The sequence below is a fragment of the Panulirus ornatus genome, chromosome 59 (genome assembly GCF_036320965.1).
Source record: "Panulirus ornatus isolate Po-2019 chromosome 59, ASM3632096v1, whole genome shotgun sequence".
Classification (NCBI taxonomy): domain Eukaryota; kingdom Metazoa; phylum Arthropoda; class Malacostraca; order Decapoda; family Palinuridae; genus Panulirus; species Panulirus ornatus.
The window spans coordinates 4525257-4552729 of NC_092282.1; the positions used below are offsets into that span (position 1 = coordinate 4525257).

Genomic DNA, 27473 nt, shown 5'->3' on the forward strand with positions numbered 1-27473 from the left:
CACATGTGTGTATGTATGTTTTAGAGCATTTATGTATACAGTCACATTTATATACACATGTACTACTACTCCCTAAGTGGGAAAACATTACTATAAAATACATTATCCTTACCTAAACTGAGCAATGTTTATACCATTGTAGAAGTCCTGCTTGCTTGGTTTGAAGAAGGTTAAGCCATTCCTGTTGTTTCCAAAGAATGCACATCCACCAACACAGCCGCATTTGCCAAACACCTGCGCTGAAACTTTAGTAGCCTCTTGTGGCCATAGAAACCACAATCTCTTCATTTTTTCATCATGTAGCTTCAAGAACCTTTTAAGATCACATTAAATTTGTTACTGTTAATGAGCTAATGATACAGAATGATATAGAGCTTAAACAATTATGCAGCCCAAACAATTGTCTTCATCACAAAAGTGATTGAATTCAATTTCAGTTTCAACTGCAATTCATGAGTATCATCATAAAGCAATGTGGATGAAAGGTGCCAAACTATTCATGCTAAAGTTACTTTGGGATAATTCTTCCACCTGTAGCAATACTTTTCCCTGGGAACCCAGAAAAATAATTCATATTCTTGTATTTTCACTTTTATCAGGAGGATAAGGTAATGTAAAGCTTGTTTCAGAGGGCATTTCTACAAGCTACAAATTGTGGAGGGAGGTGCTAACACAGCAGAATAAAGTTTTACAAACATTAATGGTGGAGATGAGGGTATGAAAAGTATAGACGAATCTACCAGAAAATAATATACGTGGAGAGCAGGTCAAAATATGGTGTCGATGAATAAAAGAAAAATTTACCAAGGATTTTGGGAGAAGAATGCATTATATTTGAAGGAGAATAATGATTATGGAGTGAGAGTGGAAAGTTTGGGTGAAAGCTTATGACAAAGGATGATGTCGATAACATCATCATAGGTTTTGCTAGTGTCACCTTTGTCTTTTTAAGGAGGGTATGCATGATTATATCATGTCCAGGCATTGAGTTCCAAGTTAGTCAATTGCTTTAATTACAGACTTTCCGCTATGGCATAATGTTTATACTAAGAGAGGTGTGGCAATAATTACAGTCTAACTGAGAGAGTAGACCAGGGCATGTTGAAATGGTTCAAATACGTGAAGAGGATTTAGACTGACTAGGAGGATTTACAAGTGAAAAGCAGAAAGACTGAGGAAGGGAATGAAGACCAAGAAGAAGGTGGAGGGATGGAGTGAAGGAAGCTTTAGGGTCTGAGGTATGAATATTTCATGAGGGTAGGAGGAGTGCATGGAAAGGAGTGAAGGAATATGCTACACTCACTTGTGCTGTATGAGTTGCATGTCATGGTGGAGAACATCCATGCTGGTGGCTGCATCCACATTTACAGGACCAAGTGTGACAGCTGCCACTTCTAGCCACATGTCATCAGAGCACACATCTGCAAGGCCCAAGCCACCCACACCACTTGTAGAAGTACCACACACGGATGCTGCCTCACCTCGGCCACTCCCTTCCTTAAGTCCATCTTGAGCACAGATGTAGTTTCGAGCACTGATATTCTGGATATGAGCGGTAATTCCAGACCTTGTGTGCTGACCATGAAGGTTGCAACTTGCCACTCTGATTGGGTAAACCTAAAAACAAGATATCTTTTTTCTTTCTTATTGAAACTTTGTGGTACCATTCATTTTAACTTCAGTTACATAAGGATACACAATTCTTGATTCACTCTGACCTACATTGTGCTTCCAGGTACCATAATATATGAAGGGAAACTACATGTGGAGATGCACATCTTAATATCTGAATTCCATAATTTTACTCTATCAAAATATCGCTTCCACATCAAATCCACACTGTACTTTATATATACATGTGCTTGTAATAAATCTAAATATCAACTTTGAATATTAGATGAATTAAATTCTTGATTTTGGAAAACAACCAGTGCCTTCAGCTGGATTTCTCACCAGCATTAACACAAACTGGAAACTTATCAATGCTTGTTTTGTAATGCTGTCTTCTTTAACCATTCATAACAAATGAACTAAAATGACATGACACCTCAACTTTATCTAACTACTGCAAGAAATGTAGGGAAGAGACAAACAGGCTTTTACAATTTTTAGTTAACCAAAAAAGCAAAAATAATAATCAATCTATAACTTTCATGGGAAATTCAAGCAGAAATCTAATATAATGTTAACATACAGTGCATTAGTGCTATTATAGTGAAATCAGTGATGTCATATATCACTAAAATTTATACTTGAGGATAAGGGAGAAAGTATGTAGCCCATGCATCTCTTGAACTCACCACATACAGACAAAAACACAACACTGCCACACTCCTTGGCCTGTGGTCCTGTCTAGTGGATGTGGCTGGTTTTCCAAGTGCTGTGGGAGCTCCACATAAAGGGGTTCGTGGGTGGTAAAGGTATGTATGTAAAAAAATTGTATTTATTATTTTCAGAATGAAATTTCACGGAAAAATATCTATTTCTTATAAAAGTATATATAAAGGAATCTTACGTAAACTTTTTGGGAAAAAATTTGGTAAAAAACTGGGGTTTCTTTCTCAGTTAGCATGTACCTTAACAAATAAAGATGTAAATATGTCTAGTACTGGCACTGAAGCACAGGGAAACCCCTGAACCCTTAGCAAATGGGATTGTCGACTGCCATGAAACCTGAGTGCTACGATGTTAACCCAATTTTTTGTAGCATGAAATACAATTTTTTTAGAATTCAGAGAAAAAGCCACTACAGATCCCTTCACGTGCTAATTATGTATGATATCATGAAGAAAAACACTTACCTCGGCACTGAGGATTGTGCCACTCTCCACAAGATTGAGACAAAGACCATCAATAGAAGCTCGCACCATTTTGTATTTGATGGAATCAGTGGTGGGACAAAAGTGCTCAGCAGTGGTGTGAACACACTGAGGCTGTGGCGTGCCATGATAACAAAATAAGTATGGCCGTGGGTGGCGCAGACAGTTCTCCATGTCCTCTACAGTGAGTAGAAATGCCTCCAGTGATGTAATTATGTTCTGCAGCTGAGAAAGTAATAACAGAAGTAAAATCTGACACTCAAAAAATACAGAACATACAAAGAAATTATAAAATAACTAAGTGCCTTACTTCACACTAAATTAATTTGCTTACTTCCTAGTGGTTTAAAAGCCTGGCCTCTAAACAAAGCAAAATGAATATTCAAAATCATAAAGATAAACATATCTGTTATATATACAAAACAACCGTGATATACATTTAGTCCTCAATACCACAACCCACTTACAGTATGTCCATGGTCAAGTTGAAGTATGATTAAATTTCATGCATTCCTGTTCATTCTTATGCAGGCTAACTTTACAAATGCACACTTTTTCTTCCATTCATTTTCCTGCTGCCTGTTGTTGCCGGATGGATTGGAGGGTAAGGAGTAACCCTTCTTATTGTTCTATCCTTACCTCAACCACTTACATATAAGAACAGATAGATGTAACTTAAAGTCAAATAACTTAGATATCAGCCTACCGGCCCTCTGTTATCTGTCTTCCCCATATACTCCCACACACTTTCCTTTGCATTGTGTATGGAAGTAATTGTGTTGATGGCTGAACAACAAGCACACTACATATATGGATTTCTCAATTAATTAAAAGCTGTTTTACTCTAATTGAACAGTGCCTAATCTAAAAAAGCAAGGCCCAATTGAGCTCTAGAAAATTCACCTTTGAAGTTGTAAAGGACAGCTAAACTAAGCATAACTGGAAAACTTACATCCTAATACAATTTGTAGAATCTTATGACTGATTTTCAAGAGTATCAAAAATAACTATATACGGAAACTTACATTCTAATACAATTCAGATAATCCTACAACAGCTTACAGGAAAATGATGGCACCTCATAATACATATTTCCTCACAAAATTATTAGTTTATGATTCATTTGGCAGCACTAAGTTTAAGAGTTAGAGTATCTAGTTCAAACAGGATAAGGTTAACTTATAAAAATGAAGGGATCGCTGCTTCCTTTCCAGAATTTTCAATCTTGAAATAAGATGTGTGACATGCTTTTCATTATCTTATCTAAGGTAAACAGCATGAGCAAGAGGTAATACATAACTAAAAAGAGGGATGTCTCTGGTGTAAATGGTGAATATTTAAAGATTCTGTCTCTATCTGGATAAACAGGGTTATCAGATTCCTTTGAAAATATCTTTATCTTCATCATTTGCCCATAAAAAATAATACACCCATAGTGAAAGAGATTTTTTACTCATGGTTTAACCACATGCTGGTGAAATCCAACAAAACTAAATAATTTGTCTATATACAGCATAAACATGAGAAATATTGATACAAAAAACTTTCTATTGTTGTTGCTAGGCTCAAAAGGGCAACATCTCAATACCAGTAAAACCTTATTCAGAGACCATACAAAGAAAATGTTAATCATGAGCTAAACCTTCAATGCTTGCAGCCTTTACTACTAAATCTGAGCAAATGCAATAAAATTAATACTGAAAGCAACCTTACATGAATACATCACTGTGCCCGATTATTTCATATAACCCCCAGAACCCCTTACTTACAATGGCATAATTCATATTTCCTTACCTAGCATTAATTATTTGCTAAAAATTAGGAGCAACTTATCTGAACAAACCTGAGGTGTTGTAAGTTTGCCACTAAGTGTGCCAATGGTCAATTCAACAAGCCAAGCATATTCTAGAGTCTCCTCATCAAGGGATCGCTCCTCAGAGCTGAACATAGCATGGCCTCGCATCTGGAAAAGAAAAAAGAGAGCTTTGAGCAAAAATCTACTTAATTACCAACTAAATAGTTGGACCTGTCTTATTATTTTATCCATACACACCAAGTAAGTAAATGCCAGTATCTATATCAATTATGGAATAAGATCCTATACAAACAAGGCATTCATAGCACACTGTAATGCATCTTACATTCATCTACCAAGCAAAACAAAAAAAATGTCAGTAATGTTTATTCAGGAATTCAGTTCACTTCAGTTACAGCCACCCCAAAATGCGGACCTCTTAGTAAATATTTCCGGTACGGTATTATCTTTTTAACAATGAATTAAGAAAACAACAAAAGTGTATGGGGAAGATTTTGCATGCACTATGATTCTGAAATTAAGCAAAGGGAACACAAGATACAAACAAAATGATGGCCTTTACTGCCTTTTCTGTAAAAATCCACAGCCTTCCTACACTCCCAAATGCTTTTCAATACTATCTACATCAGTATGGTTAAGGCAGTTCCAGAAACATTCTTCTCTGGGCCACGAAAGACTGAGCCATATGTCTAAGATTCCTTTTCCTGGATAGTTTAGATTTAAAATGAAAAGAAAATTTTCCCAGTATGTGTTATACATCTACACAGTATTTTACTTATTTAGTAGCAGCTGTCATTACAAACAAGTAATCAACTGTCTTTCTACAAAGCACATAAAAGCCATGATAATAATTCCTATTACCAAATCATGCAAGGTAAAATGGGCCTCAGCTTCCAATATGATCCTAAGAACCATTTGCCTTAATGCAAAACAAAAAGTTATGATGGATAGCTGGAATTTACATAAATCTCTCCCTTACATTTACTGGGACAAAATCCTCCCCATAGGGGTTAAAACAGTTTAACAAGCTCACATGAACATATGAAAAAATTAAAGTTTTATACCTGTAGCCCAGATAACATAAGAAAGCCACTCTGAAGATGCTGATGAGCAGGTGGTCGATGCTGGTTGGTGTCGGACGTGGTGAGGATCAAGGGAGACACCACAACCTGAAGTTGAGTCTCTGAGTACCTCTTGTTCATTTCAAATACCAGACGATCAAGGGCTACCATTGGACAAGGTGGATCGTTTTCCGTACAGTCCTAAAAGAATGAAGAAATCATATCTAGAGACACCAACATAATCATGAAACTCTTATAGTGGTGACACTAAGTAAAACCTGCTACCAACTGGTGTCACTTGGTGATAAAACAACACCAATCAAAAATTCTAACGCATTCTTCATCATACTATTTGCATGTACTATTTGGAGGGATGGCTAAGTTCTTAACATATCACTGCCTCCTATTGTGTCCCTAGGTAATGCTAAAACCAAAGATGCAGCCATGACAGGCCTATCAAGCTAATGGCTGATCTATGTATTGCTCAAGGAATGTGTACACACACTTAGTTTACAGTTATAATGATCTAAAGCTAACAATGAAATGTTTGCTTGATGTACCATCCAATAATGAGGTAAAGCTAACAATGAAAAGCTTGTTTGGTGTATCACCTAATAATGAGGTAAAGCTGTAAAATCCAAGTATGTACAAGACAGGGTAGGTCAATAAATTGGAAGAAGTCATATACTTAGACTTTCAGAAAACATTTCATGTGGATCCACATTAAAAACTACAAGAAAAAGTTAAGTGACATTTCAGAGTTGTACTTCAGTGGAAAAATAGAATTGTACTTCGGTGGTCTGATAACACGTTGACTGGCTGCAAACAAAGAGTACTGATATGACCAACAGTCAAGCCTCTTGCTGTTTAAACATGTGGTAAGCTCAAAGGACCAGTTCTCTTTCTCATACATATTATAATTATTATCATTATAGTACTTGATTGCCATTTCCTGTGTCAAAGAGGTAGCACCAGGAAACAGACGAAGAAAGACACATTCACTCACATACACATATATGGGCATACATGTACATATACATATGCATACACATACATAAATACACATTCACATATTCAAATACTGGCTCATTTTCATCCATTCCTGGCACCACTGTGCCCCACAGGAAACAGTATCACCATCTCCTGTGTCAGCAAGGTAGCATCAGGAAACAAAGGCCACATCCACTCACATCCATACAAGAACTGTCATGTGTAATGCACCAAAACCATAGCTCCATACCCACATCCAGGCACCACAGACCTCTCCATGGTTTACCCCGGACATTTCACATGCCCTAGTTCAGTCCATTGATGGCATTTTGATCCCAGTACACTACATCATTCCAATTCACTATATTCTGTGCATGCCTTTCACCCACCTGCATGTACAGACTCCAATTGCTCAAAATCTTTTCCACTCCATCCTTCCACCTCCAATTTGGTCTCCCATTTCTCCTTGTTCCTTACCCTTCTGACACATACATCCTTTGTCAACCTTTCCTTTCTCATTCTCTCCATATGTCCAAACCATTTCAACACACCCTCTTCTGCTCTCTTAACCACACTCTTTATGTTACCACACATCTTTCTTTCCCTTTCGTCACTTACTTGATCAAACCACCTCACACCACATAATGTCCACAAACATTTCATTTCCAACACATCCAACCTCTTCCGCACAACCCTATCTACAACCCATGCCTTGCAACCATGTAACATTGATGGAGCTACTTTTCCTTCATGCATGCCCATTTTTTCTCTCCAAGATAACACTTTTTCTTTCCACACATTCTACATCGCTCACAATGATAATGGGCTGCTCTGTAAGATATCAAAATTTGCAGATGATACTAAGCTGGGCAATACAACTGTTGTTCAACAAAAATTTAATGCCTGCAGCTGCAAGCTGACACAGTGATAAAGTAGGCTCACATGTGGCAAAGGAATTTCATTCTCATTTAGTGTAAAGTTTTACATTTGGTAGTAAAACCAAGAAGGCAAGCTTTAGTATGAATCTTGAGCTACAACAGGTAAATGGGTAGAAATACAGGGTGTAATAATTTCTGATGACCTAAAGGTAAGTAAGCAGTGCACTGAAGATGTAAAAAAGAGCACAAAATTCTAGAATTCATAGGTAGGTATATGAATTGAAGAAACTAATCTTCAATCCTTACAAATGACTGGTGTGCACTTCCACCATGGAAGTGGTGTGAATAGAAACCTTGGTCTCAAAGGAAAAATCAACTTAGCGTGTTCTGTGAAAAAGTAAGAAACACTTCCGTAAGTGTGGAATTCCATGTTTAACAAAACTGGCACAGGTTCCAGATGTGGGCGAATAATGCTGTAGAGGATGCATATATCTAATCCACCTCATCAAACTGAAAATGGAATAATAATATTACAATGACTGCCATATAGCTTACTTGTATGACTTTTCACTAAAAAAAGTGATAAAAACTGCACTTTACCTTGACAAGGTGACCTAAAACATTTCTGATGTCAATGTAAACGGTGACTCTAAACTGACGGTATTTGCGGCAGTCAAATTCTGGTTTCTTGTCTTCAACCAGACTGCTGGTCTTAGATTCTTCCTGTTGACTCATCTCTGCTGGATTGTCCTCATCCATGAGAGTCTGATTCATATCCGTGAATTTCTGATCTTCACCAAATATATTTTCCTTGAAGAAAAAATATCTTAATGAGTGTCTCACTCCAAAACACTGGACTGCATTGGATGTCCCAAGGTACTTCATTCTCAAAATGTCATATCATTGAGGTTCTAAACAAAATGACATATTGATAATGCCTATAATACATTCATATATGAGCATTTGTAATACAAAGGTTATTGACTATAATATTCAACTGCAATGAAATAACCTTCTGTATTACTTTGTAAACAGAGCTTCATTAAAGTCCTATATGACTACTCAAATGGCTACAAGATCCTGAACAGATCCATTCAAAATCACTTTCTGCTGAATGCAGCAGAAAAGTTCAATATTGGAGTACTGAATCTCTTTTTACAAAACACAGAAAATCACCTTAAGATGTATAAACTGACGAAGGACAGATCCATATAACTTAATTTCTGATGGCCGAGTAATACGGAGGTCAACACTGATGCAGTCAGGTGCCATTGAAGTTGGATCAAACTGCTCAGGAGTAATGTTCTGAAGACAAAAGATAGGGAATCATTCTACTACAAACATGAAGATAAAAACTGAATGTTTCCTAATATATAAGAAGAAAGGTAACATTCTATATTAGAGAAAGATGGGACATTTAAAAGAACACTGATAACAAATTACAATGATTTTGTTTCCTGAAATACATAAACATGACATATGCATCTTTATGAGACAGTAAAATATGGTATGTCATAACAGGAAGTCAATCAATATTGTATTCTAATATGCACAGAAACAGTGTTTAAGAGTGATCAATTTCTTGAGTGGAAGATGCTTATTCTTTTTCAATTTCTGATTAAAGATGTAAATATATGTACCCCAGTATTTGGTCAGCTAGATTTGTTTTAGCTCTATAGGACACAACTTAAAAAAGCAAAAATTCAACATAATTTCTCTACAATGCTAAACAACAATATTGTATAATACCAGAAAACACCAAATCTACTGCATCCTTATCATAAACTTCCAATCTCATACATTTGAGATGCACACTTATTTCTTTTACTAAAAACTTTGGGTACCAAATACTTCTTACACTTTTAAAGGGCTAAATATCAAAATCTAAATGTTCATCATTAAACATTCAAAACATTTACCCTTCTCATTCTTAAGTGCATCTATTCATACTGTAATAAGATTTCTTTTTCTAGCACAATATGAACATCTTGGTGTTATGAAAAACTGCACGCTCCATCATGTGGAGGACACATTTAGATACTTATCTTTTGTATGTGAATAACATTTTCTACATCAGAAAATGACTACAAGCAGAATCTTACAAAGAAAAAAAAAAATCACCTTTATAATCTCCATGGGTGATTTCTTCCTGTGTGGAGCCCTGATGGGAGATAAAAGGAGCTCTTCCTTTTCAGGTGTGGACACATTGGCCTGTGGTGAGGGTCCTAAGGGGGGTACTGGGTGATAGGTGTAGCCAATGTTCAGGTGAAGCTCTGGCACCTGCCAGCAATCAACCCAACCAGCACTGCAATAAAATAATTCACTTCTGAAGTCATGCTTTAATGCAGAATACCCTTTGATTAAAGAGTCCTAAAAGACTGATCATTCATTCATTCAAGCAGTGGATGAAGGACTGATGTCTGAAAAGCAGCATACCAGAAGTTCCTTAAACTATTAGAGTTCTGTTCAATACGCAGGCCAACTGTTTTCATAAATACTCAGGGCCTAGTTGCAAATATAGTATAAGCAACATCAAATTGGTGATGTGCATGATAATGTGATGAGATTAGGAGACCACAACAGAGTTAAGCCAAGCAGAGTTGCTCTAATGAGACCAAAAACTGCAAACTATGAAGTAAAAAGATGATAGATTTACAGATTTCTTTGTAACTTTCTGTGAAATAATGAACGCAGTTAAACTCTAGCAAATGTTATGGGTGAAGATTTCATTAGCAGAGGAGATGCTTTACAAGACAGACAATAATGAAGGTGATGCATGCTCCTACCAAGAAATAACCATAAACAAATGGAGTAACCCTTGAGCTACAGTACAGCTAAATAAAATTTTCAACATGAATCTCATAGATGGCAAAACTTATGATAAAAGAAATGTAATGTGACTGGCAAATCTATCTTACCTTGCAAAGTCTGTGTTTCAGATCAATACCTCTGGTGTGTTATGATGGAATGCACATGGAATGCACATGTGCTTGAATTAATGATAAAGTTAGATGATCCAAGGAATTTCATTTCTTTTTACTAGAAGACCAAATCTGACAAGAAAGCAATTCTAATAATTCTGCGGTACTTCTCTCTTCCTATATTTACCTAAACAGCTAAAGTTATTGCATTTGTTACAAAACTTTAGTCCATTTCACAGTACTAAAAATTTTCAGAAAAATGCAACTACCTAGCATAAAAATATTCAATTCAGCGGGGCAAAGAATAAACATCTGTTTCTTAGAATTATAAAAGATTAAACTGTACCTGAGTTTGCAGAATTTCCGCCATTTATCATTGGAAAATGCCTGTTTGGGTCTATCCTCTCTATCCACCAATTTAGCATTGCGATCAAGGGCTGTAATAATGTTACGTGATGTATTAGATGGTGGAAGGTACAAGCTTAAATCCACAGTTTCAGCCTGAAAACACAGAAACACTATGTGAATACCGAAGAGAATACATATCTCAACTTCAAATATTTTCCTACACTAATCATTAAAGAAGAATCACCAATTAGATGGGTAAATGACAGAGAAGAGAACCTTGATCAGCTATGACTTTTGGACAATCTTGTAAAGAAAAGGAAACACAGGTATTATGAAAACATACTCATGAGTGATTTAGAGAGATCCTGAATTACCCATTTCTTTACAGTCACTCATCTAATGACTGACAAAATTTTCCTCAAAAACTGTATGCAGTCACTTTGTTTTCCGTTGTGCATCTTCAATGAATAAAGTATAACATGATGTTAAATAAAAGTAGTCAGGTGAGACTTTTCTGTGCCAAGACTAAGCAGACTTGAAAGACTAACACAACCAACTTGCAAGGCAAGGCCCTATGGAGGAATACTACAAATCTTATAACACACAACTGCTTTTACAGCTTCCATGAGGTAACATCAGGAGCAAAGAACATTATCACAAATAACTTATATAAATACAAAAATAATAACAATTCTTATATGAAAATATTACACATGTCAGCAAGAGACTGAGTGTGAATAAATGTTGCCTTTTTGTCTGTTTTCCTGGTGCTACCTCACTGAATCAGGGGGTAGCAATGCTGTTTCCTGTGGGGCGGGGTAGCGTCAGGAATGGATGAAGGTAAGCAAGCATGAATACGTACATATGTACATATGTATATGTCTGTATATGTGTAGGTAAATGTGTATATTTTGATATGAATATGTACATGTATGCATATGTGTGTGTATGGGTGTTTATGTATATATATATGTATATGAGTGGGTGGGCTATTCTTTGTCTGTTTCCTGGCACTACCTCATTGACGCGATGACAAGATAATGCAGAAAGATGCGTTTAGAGAGCATTATGAGACTCTGTGCTTTCAGAATAAAAACTGAAGATGGAATGGTGTTACACTTACATAGAAACATAAAGAAATCTAACAATGAAAATCATCCAGAAGAATTATACACTAGTCACAATGAACATCACATGGCTAAAACAATCAAGACTGTAAAAGACATACCTAAAATTAAGGTGAGAGAGTTTAATGTGATATCAACAATAGTGGATGATATACTGTAAAGCTTAAAAAACTTGAATCAGAAAAAATATTGACTGAAAATTACCAAACATAAAGAGAATGCAAGTTGAAAATAAGGTTAGAGAACTGAGTGTATTTCAGAGTATGTTAAGAAACAAAAATAAGGTGAATAAATACTAAGACTGATATGCAATATAAAAACAATATTGTGTAAATGAAAGCATAACAATATAGATTACATACCAGTATTGCAAACTTGAGGAGAACTGTCTCTGGCAGAAAGTCAATAAATGGAAGAGTGAACTTCAATTCGAACAGCTCTCCACAGAAGGCAACATGAGCTACAGGAGGAAAAATCAGCGTGAAAAATATGACAGACATGATAAACAGTGATATTCAGAAAGGATATTATAAAATTAACAAAATTAATTACAAGTGGAAAAGCTACTGTCAGCAATTACACCAAGATGTTATAATGAGCTGAAAAGGAATCTTAAAGGTGCAAGCATAAGAGAGGTGGATAAACATGAATAATCAAGCCAAACATATCAAATGGAGCTTTCTAAGACAACATGTGCATGCTCAATGAACAGGTCTTGTAATAACAGTTGTCTGGACAACAACCACACAAATTACTGTATACAGTTGTATAATTAACTAAAGCATAAAACTACTACATGAAATATACCACCGTAAAGATATTATATTTTGAAACACTTCCTTTTCTCTTCTTAGCATATGATTACTACTGGGATTTGACAGACAAAACCACTGTCAAATTATGAAAAATTTCTACCACATTATTTTTCTGGAAAACAAAAAAAAAATGGCAATAAATTTAAGCTGGCAATTCTATTTTTTGTTCTATCATGAATTACATATCATACCATCCTATTAACATCATTTCTGTTTGTTCCACTTCTCTCAGAGTTTTTGTCTCATTCCCTTTAGTATTCACTGCCTCAGTTTACCAAGGCAATGCAATCTTCTTCACACATTATTTCTCATGCTGCAAGCAACTGGTAAATCCTGTATTTATGTGAGAAACAACCTCATAAACATTCATCCCCCCAAGTAAATAGGTTGAAGCTGCGGTATAGTCCCCAACAATTCACAGCATAAAGAAATGGCATCAGTCTGGGGATATTCGGCATGCATCATCCTGGTCAGAATAAGGAAACTGGCATAAACACGACACAGTGACATAAAATTTTCTTTCTTCCATACCTGTTCGCCATTTCCCGTCTTGACAAGGTAGCAACAGAAACAGATGATAAGAGCTTTAGAGGAAAAATCCATGCTTGGCTCCTTCCTCTATTCCTTCTTTTGGAAAGTAATATCCAATGGGGCAATATGTACATGACATAAGAGCATGGTGGGGTGACAGCAATGTACTGCTGAACCATGGTGAAACAAAATGTAAGTTACTATAGTTGGTGTATGCACATGATACTGTTCTCTGAGATGAATTAGAGAAGGAGTCAAGACAAAATGGTGAATAACTTTGATGATGAAGGTAAGAGGAAGATACTGACAGCAAATGTGATTAATAGCATAGTTTCAGTTTCTGAAACAGATGGAATGTCCCAGCATAAAATATTTAAATGGTATATTATAGAAGATGCAGATGAATTTAGGTAACTGGGAGTCCCATTCAGTAAGGCTGGTTAAGAGAATGGTGAAGATAAAAGAAAAAGATTTTGAAAGAAAGATGGAGGTGCAATGAGAGCTCTGGTAAAAACTTTGCTGCATGAATGTGAAGTCCAAGTTCACATATGTCAGGGTAGGTAAAAAAAAAAAAAAAATCAACAGTAAGGATGGATAACTTATGTCCTATAATTGGAATTTGAGGGATGGATATGTGGTGTCTAGAAATCATTACAAATGCATATGGATGAAAGTCTTTACGGATAGTATGGTCATGCAAAATGTATGGCAGATGACAAACTGATCAGGAAAACACATGGTAGGACAGTTTATGTACAAGAAGAGGAAGATCATGGATGATATAGACAGATGAAGTATGAGAACTAATCAGAGTCAGAGGTATTCCAAGTGATGTCAGAGGGATAGCTTGAAATCAGATAAAAAGGAATGCATTGTTTGTGGAGGCAGTACAAATGGAAACTTTGGCCTTACCTGATGGGTCAACCTAGTTCGTAAAGTTAAAAATAGCAAGTATTTATTCTAGCTCAAAAATCCATCGTTCACATTAACATATCTGACATAGGTTGAAGAAGTATTTGAGTAAACTTATATGCTGTAGCCACCTGATCCACCCTAGAGAATTGGACATGGATTGATAATATCAACCTGTATAGCCAGGTTAGTGGCCAATGGCATGCAAATAACTAGTCTCTTTTGTATAAGAGCAAGCTGTTCACTGTATGGACAAATGAGTATAAACACTTACATACTATGGCATACAGAAAAACATCATGCATGAGAAATTGTTATGCAGCACGATAAGGCATATCAAACACCAAATGACAGGTAAAGACTTTACATATCTCCACAAGACCTACCATTAGCCTGATGCTGTGAAGAACAGTCCACCCAGTTATAACCATTAGCTAGTGTTACAAGTTCAAACTGTTGAAGCTTGAGGCTAAAGTTCCATGAATATGGCACAAAATGCAGTAGGTCTGGGGGCACACGGGAGGACCAGTCCTCAATTAAGTCTGAAAGTAAAATGAAGGCCCCATGAGACATGATAATTAATACATTAGTAGCTACACAATCAAATATCCAAACTGAAATGAATTATCATAGAAAATCCTTTGTTGTTAACAAGGTATATGAATACAGAATGAAATGTACTCTTCCAGCTCTGAGGAAGAGCATATACATACCTCAAATGATGCAGGTAAGACCCGTCACTCCTATATAAGACTGGGTCCCAAACAATTTGGCGCTATCTAAGTGTTACATTACTCCAACAAGCTTTTACATTTCAGAATTGTAATGAATACCTCTCCATAAGTTCTCTCATTCTTGCTTAAGAAAGTTTGGCCTAAACTTTGAAAAACTGAAAAGCTGCAAAGATCCTGTATCTCTTTCTATATCCTTTGTACCCTTGACAACTGTATGACAGTGTGGTTATGGCTATACTTTCTCCTGGTCTCAAAGTATCAGCACAATTTTTAACAATTACAAACTCAGGCTCATCTTCCTGAAATAAATACTTATAATCTCCCATACATTTTCCTATCACTCAGTATGTCTATCCCACCTCATTACCCCAACTGTTACTAAATCTACTGCTTCCTTCTGACACTTTTATGCCTATCCCTATGTTTTCTTATTCTTTACTGCATTCACTCTCTGAACTCCATATCCACTAATACAGAAATCCTTTTCAGTCAACTGCACCAAGCATTTCATACTTTCATTAAAGCTCTAAGTCTACTTTTAAGTGAAAATTTTGAAATGTACATCATCATCCATTCCATCAATCCAGCAGAATAACTCCATATGTAGCTAAATTTAGGAAATTTTCAACTCATCATTCAAGTGACTTTTTTTATAACAATTCTATTTTCTGTAACAACCATTTGGTTACTATTTTCATTCACATTCAGTAATCAGTAATTTTCTTTTGTAAACCTCCAAAACTCATAATTTGTGACCTGCAAATTATAATGGTTAAAATCAAAGGAAGCTAAGTTTTTGAAAAACAAAAGCTAAAGCCAGCTTTATGGCTTACTATATACAAGACTCTAAAATCAACTCATCAAGGCTACTTGAAGTGTTTCTTCCACCAATAATGTAATTAAAATGATCAATGTAAGCCAGAGTATAAAATTACAATATATGTGCCACCTACCCTCCCTGGCAACTAATACAAGAAACTGTATAATAAGACATTGAGTGCAATACTGCATAATGTTTTAGGTGTAGACTTCAAAACATGAGGAAATAATTTAGGTTTTTCATTCTGAAATAGCAAAGGGTACATCTACACCGACATACGAGCAAAACGTACCCTCTGAAACCTGTCAAGAGCAGAAAATATGTATGGCTTAATCCACACAAGACTGCAGAAAATACGTATGGCTTAATCCACACAAGACTACAAGTATTAATGACAGTAATAAGTATGTGAGTCAAACTTACCTTGGAAGAATTCTTTATGAGAATACAGAAAGTGGTAAGTAGCCTTGCTGCTGCTGAACTGCAAATTCCATGTTTGGTGATGGTTCCACACTCGAGGGTAATGGATGCTCACTCCATAGTCTAATGTCTCTGCCTCCAGGAGGTTACGATACTGTGAAAAGGTTATATTTTTGTAAACCGTCACTTTCTGAAGGCTTCTGCACTATTACACTTTAATAAAACAATTTCAGAACTGGAAATCATGCTTATATGTCAGATCCTACAGATTTAATAATCTTACACTGGTTTCCAGTTTAAACAATCAAACCCATGTAAGCCAACCTTGGTGTGACATTTAGGCATTTAATTCTCGGCATGCCATGGCCATTTAAATGTATTATGTACTCTATGACCTGTCCTGTCATTCTCTTGTTCCATTTTCATCTGCTCAACTTGCAGAGTGCATTTTCCCTAATATCATAAAGATCACATCTGGTCTACCAATGTGCCCAAATGTGATATTTTGTAGATCTCAAAATATCTTTTATGTACAATGCAAAGTAAGGCATGGTCTGGATGGGGTGCACATGCACTATTCTTCCTACATGTTCTCCTTTGGGTATCTGAGCTTGTGGATATTTCTGCATGCTCATAAGAGTTACAAGTGACATCTTACATCTTTACATGCCTTTAGTCAGTAAAAGAACCTGTGATTCTTTCAGAGCATACAGTGTATGACGTTATGACTTTACCAATCAACAATGTTCCATAGAAAGTTAAAGACAAAAAGGTTAAAAGATGTTGAATAGGTTGGTAACTATATTTCTTAACACTCTGAGTGCTGTCCAAAATGGGAATTAGTTTGTCTTGAAACAAAACTGATTTTCTGTCATAAATGAATGAATTGCAGATTATTACATCAATTTTCTCTTCCAAAGTGGGCAAATCTAGAGCTTCTAGCCTTTCCCTGTACCTAATCTCTCTTTAGTCTGGTACCATCTTTGTTGCCCTCCTTTGGCTCAAATGACCTGAAAGGCTATAGCATTTGATTACCTAAAAGCAAATGGGCTAAAAGTGTCAAAGAGAAGATAACTGTTAAACAGAAGGCATTTATTTCTTGTAGTGCTTAAAGTCCTTATGCAAGTCATGGTTGATGCAAAACAACATGCTGTCTCAGAAAATGAAAAAATAGCAACAAAATAAAGAAAATGATCTACAGGAAAATGTCTCTCATTGACAACTCTTACCTGAAGACTGGTTGAAGCATCCACATGAAAAAGTTGTCCATTTATCTTAGTTATGTAGCCATCTTGATTAACTGTCCATGGAAGTGTCATCTCAAAGTATGACCCACGTTGCACAGTCATGTGGACTGCATTGGTCTCTTTCTCCTGCAACATGAAGTGTCATCAGCATTTCATCAATTTCCAAAATGGGAAAGAAAATGAAAGCGATGAGGACTACTGACTAAAAAAGTTTTGTAAAATCACTTATGGACCACAGTGAAAACTCTGCCAAATAAAAGTAAAAAATAATACCTTTGAGAAAAGTATATCAATAGTGGCTTCAGTAAGTATGCTAAGGCGCACATCAAACTGGTGAACCTGTCGCAATTCCCCTGGAACTGGAGCATTAGGCAGCTGTGGAAGAAGAGAAAGAAAAATTCACTATTTCTCATTAAAAAGCACTACAAGCATTATGTAAAAGAACATACAGTACTGTAAAGTCATCTAATCACTTAAACGTTGAAAATAAAATACCACAACACAGCTTGGGCAATTTCTTATGGTACCAAATAAGAATGATAGAATTAAAATTAAAACAAGAATGCAGACAATAACTAAACTACAAAAGTTGTACAATCCTGACTCATGGGCGTTAAACTGATGCAAAAAATCTTATGCCCTGTCGGGACTGTTGATCTTACTTCTGTCTCTTTAAGAATTAGCTAACAGACTGGACTTTATACCTTTTCCTTACATACACCATGAAACAATCCTTTCTTTAAAACCTCTGGTCTTCGAGCTCCATTACCACTTACTCTTTATACCATACCAAACACTCTGAGCCAATTATATCTTTATTCTACAGCTTTGTGTTTCATCTAAGGTTTGGCTTTGTTAGAAACTTGTTGCTGCCACAACTGAAGGAGAGCATTTTATTCAACCAGTCCAGGCAGAGTTAGCACAGTCACCCTTCTTCAGTATAGACTGTATCAGTGCATGCTTCTCATATGATAGATAAATTTTGGTTTTTAGAAACAAATCAAGCAGATTAATATGGAAGAATACCAATCGTTAAGAGTACACTGACTTTCAAAGTTCAAAATGAAGTTTACTGTACTTTCCCAGGCACCAAAGTGATGAGAACTTTCAATGCTCAGGACCAGTTATTCCCAAAGTCTACTGTTTCCAATCAACTTAACCCAAAATTTCATTTTTCAAGAGCAAAATATTACTAATTGGGACAAACTCAACATGGTGTATTTCAATGTCCATATCAAAGTTATATCCAAAACATCTCCTATGGCTTTGTTATCATCATTTTGTCTCACCTTCACTGTCTGATAATCCTGTGGGAAGAAGAACCGGAACAGCTGCTCTCGCTGATGATCAGCCCATGGCCCATAGCTAAGATTGGTGCCCTTTGCACACTTGATATCCAAACCCCACACAGGTGCTGGAGCTGTTACCACATCTCCATTTGGCAGTCGCACTGTCTGCATGCAATCAAACATTTACTATCAGTAAATCAGTACCTTGGACCTGTACTCAATTATGTCTTGAATCATGCCTCAGTAACAATAAGTTCCCACGATGAATTCTCCTCCTCAACTGCATATCCACTTCCCAGAAGACAAAATACTCATACAGAGAATATCTGTGTGAGGTACTGTACAAAAACATACTTTCCTGTCCCCTCTAGCATCCTAAACAATAGTTGAAAGAAAAACCTCAGAATTCTAAACTTAACAACAAAAAAAGAAAAAAGATAAGCAAATTGAGAAAACTGCTTATCAACATAATTAGACCTTGACCATAAACAACAGGACTGATAGAAATTAATTTTCCCTCATATTCTTGTGAAAGTTTCTCTCACAAATGTCTAACCTGAAAGATACTCTTTACCAGTCATAAAAATAAAAAAAAAAAAATCTGTCATTCCAAAAACTTGGATACTGTAACCAGCATGGGCTGAAATCTCAGCTGGCAGATGGCCGAAGTTATTCAAAGTCTGAGCATCACCCTCTTGCTAGGAATCTTGTTAGAACCTGTAGAACATTTTGTGGTGTATTTACTAGTTTAAGACGCACACTTTTGGAAAAGCTTTGAAACACCTCAAGAGAAATTTGTAACCCTCATTTTCGACTACTTAATGAGCTGAAACTAAGAAGCAAACAGTTCCTAATTTTTCAATACCTGAATTACAATATACTTCAGTGCCTATCAATGATCAAATATTCCTGTTAAACTATGGACCTAAATGGCTTGCAATATCTTTAGTTATTCCATAAATAAGAGCAATAAACTTGTCATATCTAGGCTGTGGGTGAAATGTGTACTTTTTCATTAAATCTGGAGAAGCATTTTTTGTGCTTCATGATTCAGAAGAGCAAGAAAGGGATAGGGCTCACCTGAGGGTGTTCTGGTACAAGTCCTGGTTCATCCATGTAGTAGTATAACTGAACTAAGCTGGAGGACATGACCACAAACCCTTCACCCATATACCGTGGTGGTTCATCTAACACGCCTGTGTATTTTGGGCTTGGAGCAAGGATGACCTAGTTGAAGAAATTCTTTTACCATTTTGTAGAGATCATTTAAAGACATGGAAAAGTACAAGGAAAACTAAAGGTAGTAGGACAAAGAAAAAACATTAAATGGTGTGGGAGGCAAGTTGTTAGAAGCAGTGAAAAGTTTTTATCGAGGATGTAAGGCATGTGTACGTGTAGGAAGAGAGGAAAGTGATTGGTTCTCAGTGAATGTAGGACTGTGGCAGGGGTGTGTGATGTCTCCATGGTTGTTTAATTTGTTTATGGATGGGGTTGTTAGGGAGGTGAATGCAAGAGTTTTGGAAAGAGGGCCAAGTATGAAGTCTGTTGGGGATGAGAGAGCTTGGGAAGTGAGTCAGTTGTTGTTCGCTGATGATACAGCGCTGGTGGCTGATTCATGTGAGAAACTGCAGAAGCTGGTGACTGAGTTTGGTAAAGTGTGTGAAAGAAGAAAGTTAAGAGTAAATGTGAATAAGAGCAAGGTTATTAGGTACAGTAGGGTTGAGGGTCAAGTCAATTGGGAGGTAAGTTTGAATGGAGAAAAACTGGAGGAAGTAAAGTGTTTTAGATATCTGGGAGTGGATCTGGCAGCGGATGGAACCATGGAAGCGGAAGTGGATCATAGGGTGGGGGAGGGGGCGAAAATCCTGGGAGCCTTGAAGAATGTGTGGAAGTCGAGAACATTATCTCCGAAAGCAAAAATGGGTATGTTTGAAGGAATAGTGGTTCCAACAATGTTGTATGGTTGCGAGGCATAGGCTATGGATAGAGTTGTGCGCAGGAGGATGGATGTGCTGGAAATGAGATGTTTGAGGACAATATGTGGTGTGAGGTGGTTTGATCGAGTAAGTAACGTAAGGGTAAGAGAGGTGTGTGGAAATAAAAAGAGTGTGGTTGAGAGAGCAGAAGAGGGTGTTTTGAAATGGTTTGGGCACATGGAGAGAATGAGTGAGGAGATTGACCAAGAGGATATATGTGTCGGAGGTGGAGGGAACGAGGAGAAGTGGGAGACCAAATTGGAGGTGGAAAGATGGAGTGAAAAAGATTTTGTGTGATCGGGGCCTGAACATGCAGGAGGGTGAAAGGAGGGCAAGGAATAGAGTGAATTGGATCGATGTGGTATACCGGGGTTGACGTGCTGTCAGTGGATTGAATCCGGGCATGTGAAGCGTCTGGGGTAAACCATGGAAAGCTGTGTAGGTATGTATATTTGCGTGTGTGGACGTATGTATATACATGTGTATGGGGGGGGGGGGTTGGGCCATTTCTTTTGTCTGTTTCCTTGCGCTACCTCGCAAACGCGGGAGACAGCGACAAAGTATAATAAATATAAATATAAATATAATATTTATATATATTTGGATATATATATATATATATGTAGGTTTGCGGCAGGGGTGTGTGATGTCTCCATGGTTGTTTAATTTGTTTATGGATGGGGTTGTAAGGGAGGTAAATGCAAGAGTCCTGGAAAGAGGGGCAAGTATGAAGTCTGTTGGGGATGAGAGAGCTTGGGAAGTGAGTCAGTTGTTGTTCGCTGATGATACAGCGCTGGTGGCTGATTCATGTGAGAAACTGCAGAAGCTGGTGACTGAGTTTGGTAAAGTGTGTGGAAGAAGAAAGTTGAGAGTAAATGTGAATAAGAGCAAGGTTATTAGGTACAGTAGGGGTGAGGGTCAAGTCAATTGGGAGGTGAGTTTGAATGGAGAAAAACTGGAGGAAGTGAAGTGTTTTAGATATCTGGGAGTGGATCTGTCAGCGGATGGAACCATGGAAACGGAAGTGGATCATAGGGTGGGGGAGGGGGCGAAAATTTTGGGAGCCTTGAAAAATGTGTGGAAGTCGAGAACACTATCTCGGAAAGCAAAAATGGGTATGTTTGAGGGAATAGTGGTTCCAACAATGTTGTATGGTTGCGAGGCGTGGGCTATGGATAGAGATGTGCGCAGGAGGATGGATGTGCTGGAAATGAGATGTTTGAGGACAATGTGTGGTGTGAGGTGGTTTGATCGAGTAAGTAACGTAAGGGTAAGAGAGATGTGTGGAAATAAAAAGAGCGTGGTTGAGAGAGCAGAAGAGGGTGTTTTGAAATGGTTTGGGCACATGGAGAGAATGAGTGAGGAGAGATTGACCAAGAGGATATATGTGTCGGAGGTGGAGGGAACGAGGAGAAGAGGGAGACCAAATTGGAGGTGGAAAGATGGAGTGAAAAAGATTTTGTGTGATCGGGGCCTGAACATGCAGGAGGGTGAAAGGAGGGCAAGAAATAGAGTGAATTGGAGTCATGTGGTATACAGGGGTTGACGTGCTGTCAGTGGATTGAAGCAAGGCATGTGAAGCGTCTGGGGTAAACCATGGAAAGCTGTGTAGGTATGTATATTTGCGTGTGTGGACGTGTGTATGTACATGTGTATGGGGGGGGGGGGGTTGGGCCATTTCTTTCGTCTGTTTCCTTGCGCTACCTCGCAAACGCGGGAGACAGCGACAAAGTATAAAAAAAAAAAAAAAAAAAAAAAAAAAAATATATATATATATATATATATATATATATATATATATATATATATATATATATATCCATTTGCTTTTCTAAGTATTTCTCACATACATTCTTCAAAGCAAACACCTGATCCACACATCCTCTACCACTTCTGAAACCGCACTGCTCTTCCCCAATCTGATGCTCTGTACATGCCTTCACCCTCTCGATCAATACCCTCCCATATAATTTACCAGGAATACTCAACAAACTTATACCTCTGTAATTTGAGCACTCACTCTTATCCCCTTTGCCTTTGTACAATGGCACTATGCACGCATTCCGCCAATCCTCAGGCACCTCACCATGAGTCATACATACATTAAATAACCTTACCAACCAGTCAACAATACAGTCACCCCCTTTTTTAATAAATTCCACTGCAATACCATCCAAACCTGCTGCCTTGCCGGCTTTCATCTTCCGCAAAGCTTTTACTACCTCTTCTCTGTTTACCAAATCATTTTCCCTAACCCTCTCACTTTGCACACCACCTCGACCAAAACACCCTATATATTTTTATATATATATATATATATATATATATATATATATATATATATATATATATATATATATATATTAGCACAATGGTATCTGGATAAGTTATACATGAACCTCACTCACACAATAAAAAAGATAATTTCATATATAAAAGACGTGACTATACCTTTAATCACAATGCAGTCATCTATTAATGAGAGTAGTGTCAGCATAGGTTAAGGATGTGAGAGTGATATTGGCAAGGTTGAAAATATCTGATCTATCCAATTAAGGGAATGGAATCAAATTATAGAAAATACATATGCAGCCAGAGAAAGATACAGAAAATATGTTCAGTGTTAAATGTAAGCAGGTTCTTATAGAAATGAGCATATAATATGTGAAGTATCAGTAACCAAAAAGTATTACAGTACTGCAGCTCATGCTTGTGAAGATATGGAGCAACCACTGTAGGTGAACCTGTTGCAACGATAGATAAAACAATCCTAATATGTTTCAACTATAAAGTAAGAGAGTAGTGCCAACATAAATGAGTGTAAAGGTATGCAATAACTGTAATATACAAAAAAGAGACTAGTATGAATAAATGAAAAAAGATCCATGGGTGATGATGTCCATAGTATGTTAGAATCACAAGTACGGCTGATTACGTGAAGCTGAGAATGCATGGAAGAGAAAGTAAGATGTCAAGTAATCACAGTGTGTGACAGGTGTAAGTATTGATAAATGTCTAATATACTATGTACCCACAATGTGCAACAGATGTAAAATTGGATGAGTGCATAAATATGTGCATAAATCAAGTAAGGTAGAGGTAAGTTTGAAAATTAGGGTGCAGACTGCAGTAACAATAATGTGTAGGATGGGTACAAGTATGAACATATCTTAACAATGTAAAAAAGCTGACAACAGAAGACATACCCTGAAGTTCTCAGCTTTTGATATGAAGACCTGCATGAAACAGTCTAGGGAACAAGCTGCAGGCTTGGTTGTATAACAACATTCAGCCTTGTCAGTTGTCAGGAGAAGTGTTGATGCTACCAGACGGTTACCAAACACAAATCTAGCCTGAAAACACACCAACCGTTAGACAAAAAATAAACAACATGTTATTCATGAAAGTGCACCCATTTCTACTGTCATAAAACAAACAAGGCCAGCATATGCTCATTCAAGGGGTTCAATGAACTTACAGCAACCTAACCAGGTCTAAAATGTCATGACAGAGTTCTGGTGGTACCTAACAACCATGTTGTATTTCTATTTCAGAACCTGGCAAAGCTCAATAGGAATGAAATGCAACATATACTACATGTTCAGCTAGACAGATGCTCATTATCATTTCAACAAATTAATTCAAAAGCATTATCAAGTTTTTTTTTATAATTATTTTGAGATAAAAAAGTAATTTTTGGTCTTCATTTCAGGGGATTGAAGAATTCTAAGGAAAACACTACTATGATGTCAGTCTCTTCTTTACAATAATGTATATCTCTCCCTTACAATAATGTATATACATTAACACTAATTAGGGAGAATAAAAAGATGTTTTGGAAGGAGGTAAATAAAGTATGTAAGACAAGGGAGCAAATAGGAACTTCAGTGAAGGGGGATAATGGGGAGGAGATAACAAGTAGTGGTGATGTGAGAAGGAGATGGAGTGAGTATTTTGAAGGTTTGTTGAATGTGTTTGATGATAGAGTGGCAGATATAGGGTGTTTTGGTCGAGGTGGTATGCAAAGTGAGAGGGTTAGGGAAAATGATTTGGTAAACAGAGAAGAGGGAGTAAAAGCTTTGCGGAAGATGAAAGCCAGCAAGGCAGCGGGTTTGGATGGTATTGCAGTGGAATTGATTAAAGAAGGGGGTGACTGTATTGTTGACTGGTTGGTAAGGTTATTTAATGTATGTATGATTCATGGTGAGGTGCCTGAGGATTGGCGGAATGCTTGCATAGTTCCATTGTACAAAGGCAAAGGGGATACGAGTGAGTGCTCAAATTACAGAGGTATAAGTTTGTTGAGTATTCCTGGGAAATTATATGGGAGGGTATTGATTGAGAGGGTGAAGGCATGTACAGAGCATCAGATTGGGGAAGAGCAGTGTGGTTTCAGAAGTGGTAGAGGATGTGTGGATCAGGTGTTTGCTTTGAAGAACGTACGTGAGAAATACTTAGAAAAGCAAATGGATTTGTATGTAGCATTTATGGATCTGGAGAAGGCATATGATAGGGTTGATAGAGATGCTCTGTGGAAGGTAGTAAGAATATATGGTGTGGGAGGCAAGTTGTTAGAAGCAGTGAAAAGTTTTTATCGAGGGTGTAAGGCATGTGTACGTGTAGGAAGAGAGGAAAGTGATTGGTTCTCAGTGAATGTAGGTTTGTGGCAGGGGTGTGTGATGTCTCCATGGTTGTTTAATTTGTTTATGGATGGGGTTGTGAGGGAGGTGAATGCAAGAGTTTTGGAAAGAGGGGCAAGTATGCAGTCTGTTGTGGATGAGAGAGCTTGGGAAGTGAGTCAGTTGTTGTTCGCTGATGATACAGTGCGCTGGTGGCTGATTCATGTGAGAAACTGCATAAGCTGGTGATTAAGTTTGGTAAGGTGTGTGAAAGAAGAAAGTTGAGAGTAAATGTGAATAAGAGCAAGGTTATTAGATACAGTAGGGTTGAGGGTCCAGTCAATTGGGAGGTAAGTTTGAATGGAGAAAAACTGGAGGAAGTGAAGTGTTTTAGATATCTGGGAGTGGATTTGGCAGCAGATGGAACCATGGAAGTGGAAGTGAATCATAGGGTGGAGGAGGGGGCGAAAATTCTGGGAGCCTTGAAAAATGTGTGGAAGTTGAGAACATTATCTCGGAAAGCAAAAATGGGTATGTTTGAAGGAATAGTGGTTCCAACAATGTTGTATGGTTGCAAGGCGCAGGCTATGGATAGAGTTGTGTGGAGGAGGGTGGATGTGCTGGAAATGAGATGCTTGAGGACAATATGTGGTGTGAGGTGGTTTGACCGAGTAAGTAATGTAAGGGTAAGAGAGATGTGTGGTAATAAAAAGAGTGTGGTTGAGAGAGCAGAAGAGGGTGCTTTGAAATGGTTTGGTCACATGGAGAGAATGAGTGAGGAAAGATTGACCAAGAGGATATGTGTGTCAGAGGTGGGGGGAATGAGGGGAAGTGGGAGACCAAATTGGAAGTGGAAAGATGGAGTGAAAAAGATTTTGAGTGATCAGGGCCTGAACATGCAGGAGGGTGAAAAGCATGCAAGGAATAGAGTGAATTGGAACGATGTGGTATACCAGGGTTGACGTGCTGTCAGTGGATTGAACCAGGGCATGTGAAGCGTCTGGGGCAAACCATTGAAAGTTCTGTGGGGCATGGATGTGGAAAGGGAGCTGTGGTTTCGGTGCATTATTACATGACAGCTAGAGATTGAGTGTGAACGAATGGGGCCTTTGTTGTCTTTTCCTAGCGCTACCTCGCACACATGAGGGGGGAGGGGGTTGTTTTCCATGTGTGGCAGGGTGGCGATGGGAATGAATAAAGGCAGACAGTATGCATTATGTACATGTGTATATATGTATATGTCTGTGTGTGTATATATATATGTATACGTTGAGATGTATAGGTATATATTTTTGCGTGTGTGGACGTGTATGTATATACATGTGTATGTGAGTGGGTTGGGCCATTTCTTTTGTCTGTTTCCTTGCGCTACCTCGCTAACGCGGACGACAGCGACAAAGCAAAATAAATAAATACTAATTAGTCCATGAAAAGATGTGATATCTCCCTTTTTTAGTTTTGTGTCCGCTATTGGCAAGTTCACAAGATCTGCCTTAATCTTCAAAACTGTAGGCTGGTTAAAGATAGTGTTCAAAGTGCATCCCAATAGACTTGAGTGCTGTTGACCATATTCAGTAAATAGATCATCCTTCAGGGTAGCAAGATGCTCAATTGTAGTACAACTGCACCCACTCCTTCTAAGCTCAAGCTCTGTCTCAAGAAAGTTACCCCAGGATAACCATATACGAGTTGTCCCCCAAAACAAAAGAAGCCATAAAATATATGGGAAATTAGAGATAGTAACTTCATGCTAGCAGCAAACCTATCAAAGTCCTTACACTCAACATCCGTTACGACTCTGTACATGAGGATAAATGAACCCCTGAAATGCTCAACTGATAACCTGTAATTTAGTTGCTTAAAGGGAAATTTCCTCACTCTGAGTCAATCTCAAGTTTACTGTAGAAACTGCCATATCATTTCAAACTATAAAGCATTTTCTTAAGATTATGTAGCACAAACAACTAAAAAAAATTACAAATCCTGATTACTGTTTATGTATCATTCTAATAAATGCTGTGAATTCGAATTCCTTGAAATTGCCCAAACTACCAAGTACTTTTTACAATACAACATCGAAGCACTCATGATTATCAAACGATGCATATGAAAGAAGAAAAAGAATCAGCAATACAGCATAAATCTCATGT

The 27473-nt window shown here is 37.4% G+C and overlaps 1 protein-coding gene across 4 annotated transcripts in view; it reads right to left on the minus strand.

Annotated features, from left to right (window-relative positions):
* Nucleotides 1-27473, minus strand: part of tweek (transmembrane protein KIAA1109 homolog tweek) — a 141562-nt gene that overhangs the window by 106288 nt on the left and 7801 nt on the right. For all 4 annotated transcript variants that reach the window (XM_071696084.1, XM_071696086.1, XM_071696085.1 and 1 more), the window contains exons 6-22: nucleotides 23911-24057; nucleotides 19809-19955; nucleotides 18729-18893; nucleotides 17713-17814; nucleotides 17422-17565; nucleotides 16196-16346; nucleotides 14605-14760; nucleotides 12323-12420; nucleotides 10832-10986; nucleotides 9686-9869; nucleotides 8741-8869; nucleotides 8165-8374; nucleotides 5700-5897; nucleotides 4663-4782; nucleotides 2802-3044; nucleotides 1304-1617; nucleotides 113-313 (exon numbers count right to left, since the gene is read on the minus strand). In XM_071696084.1, coding sequence (XP_071552185.1) covers nucleotides 113-313; nucleotides 1304-1617; nucleotides 2802-3044; nucleotides 4663-4782; nucleotides 5700-5897; nucleotides 8165-8374; nucleotides 8741-8869; nucleotides 9686-9869; nucleotides 10832-10986; nucleotides 12323-12420; nucleotides 14605-14760; nucleotides 16196-16346; nucleotides 17422-17565; nucleotides 17713-17814; nucleotides 18729-18893; nucleotides 19809-19955; nucleotides 23911-24057 — 2864 coding nt within the window. The remainder of the gene's footprint in view (nucleotides 1-112; nucleotides 314-1303; nucleotides 1618-2801; nucleotides 3045-4662; nucleotides 4783-5699; nucleotides 5898-8164; nucleotides 8375-8740; nucleotides 8870-9685; nucleotides 9870-10831; nucleotides 10987-12322; nucleotides 12421-14604; nucleotides 14761-16195; nucleotides 16347-17421; nucleotides 17566-17712; nucleotides 17815-18728; nucleotides 18894-19808; nucleotides 19956-23910; nucleotides 24058-27473) is intronic.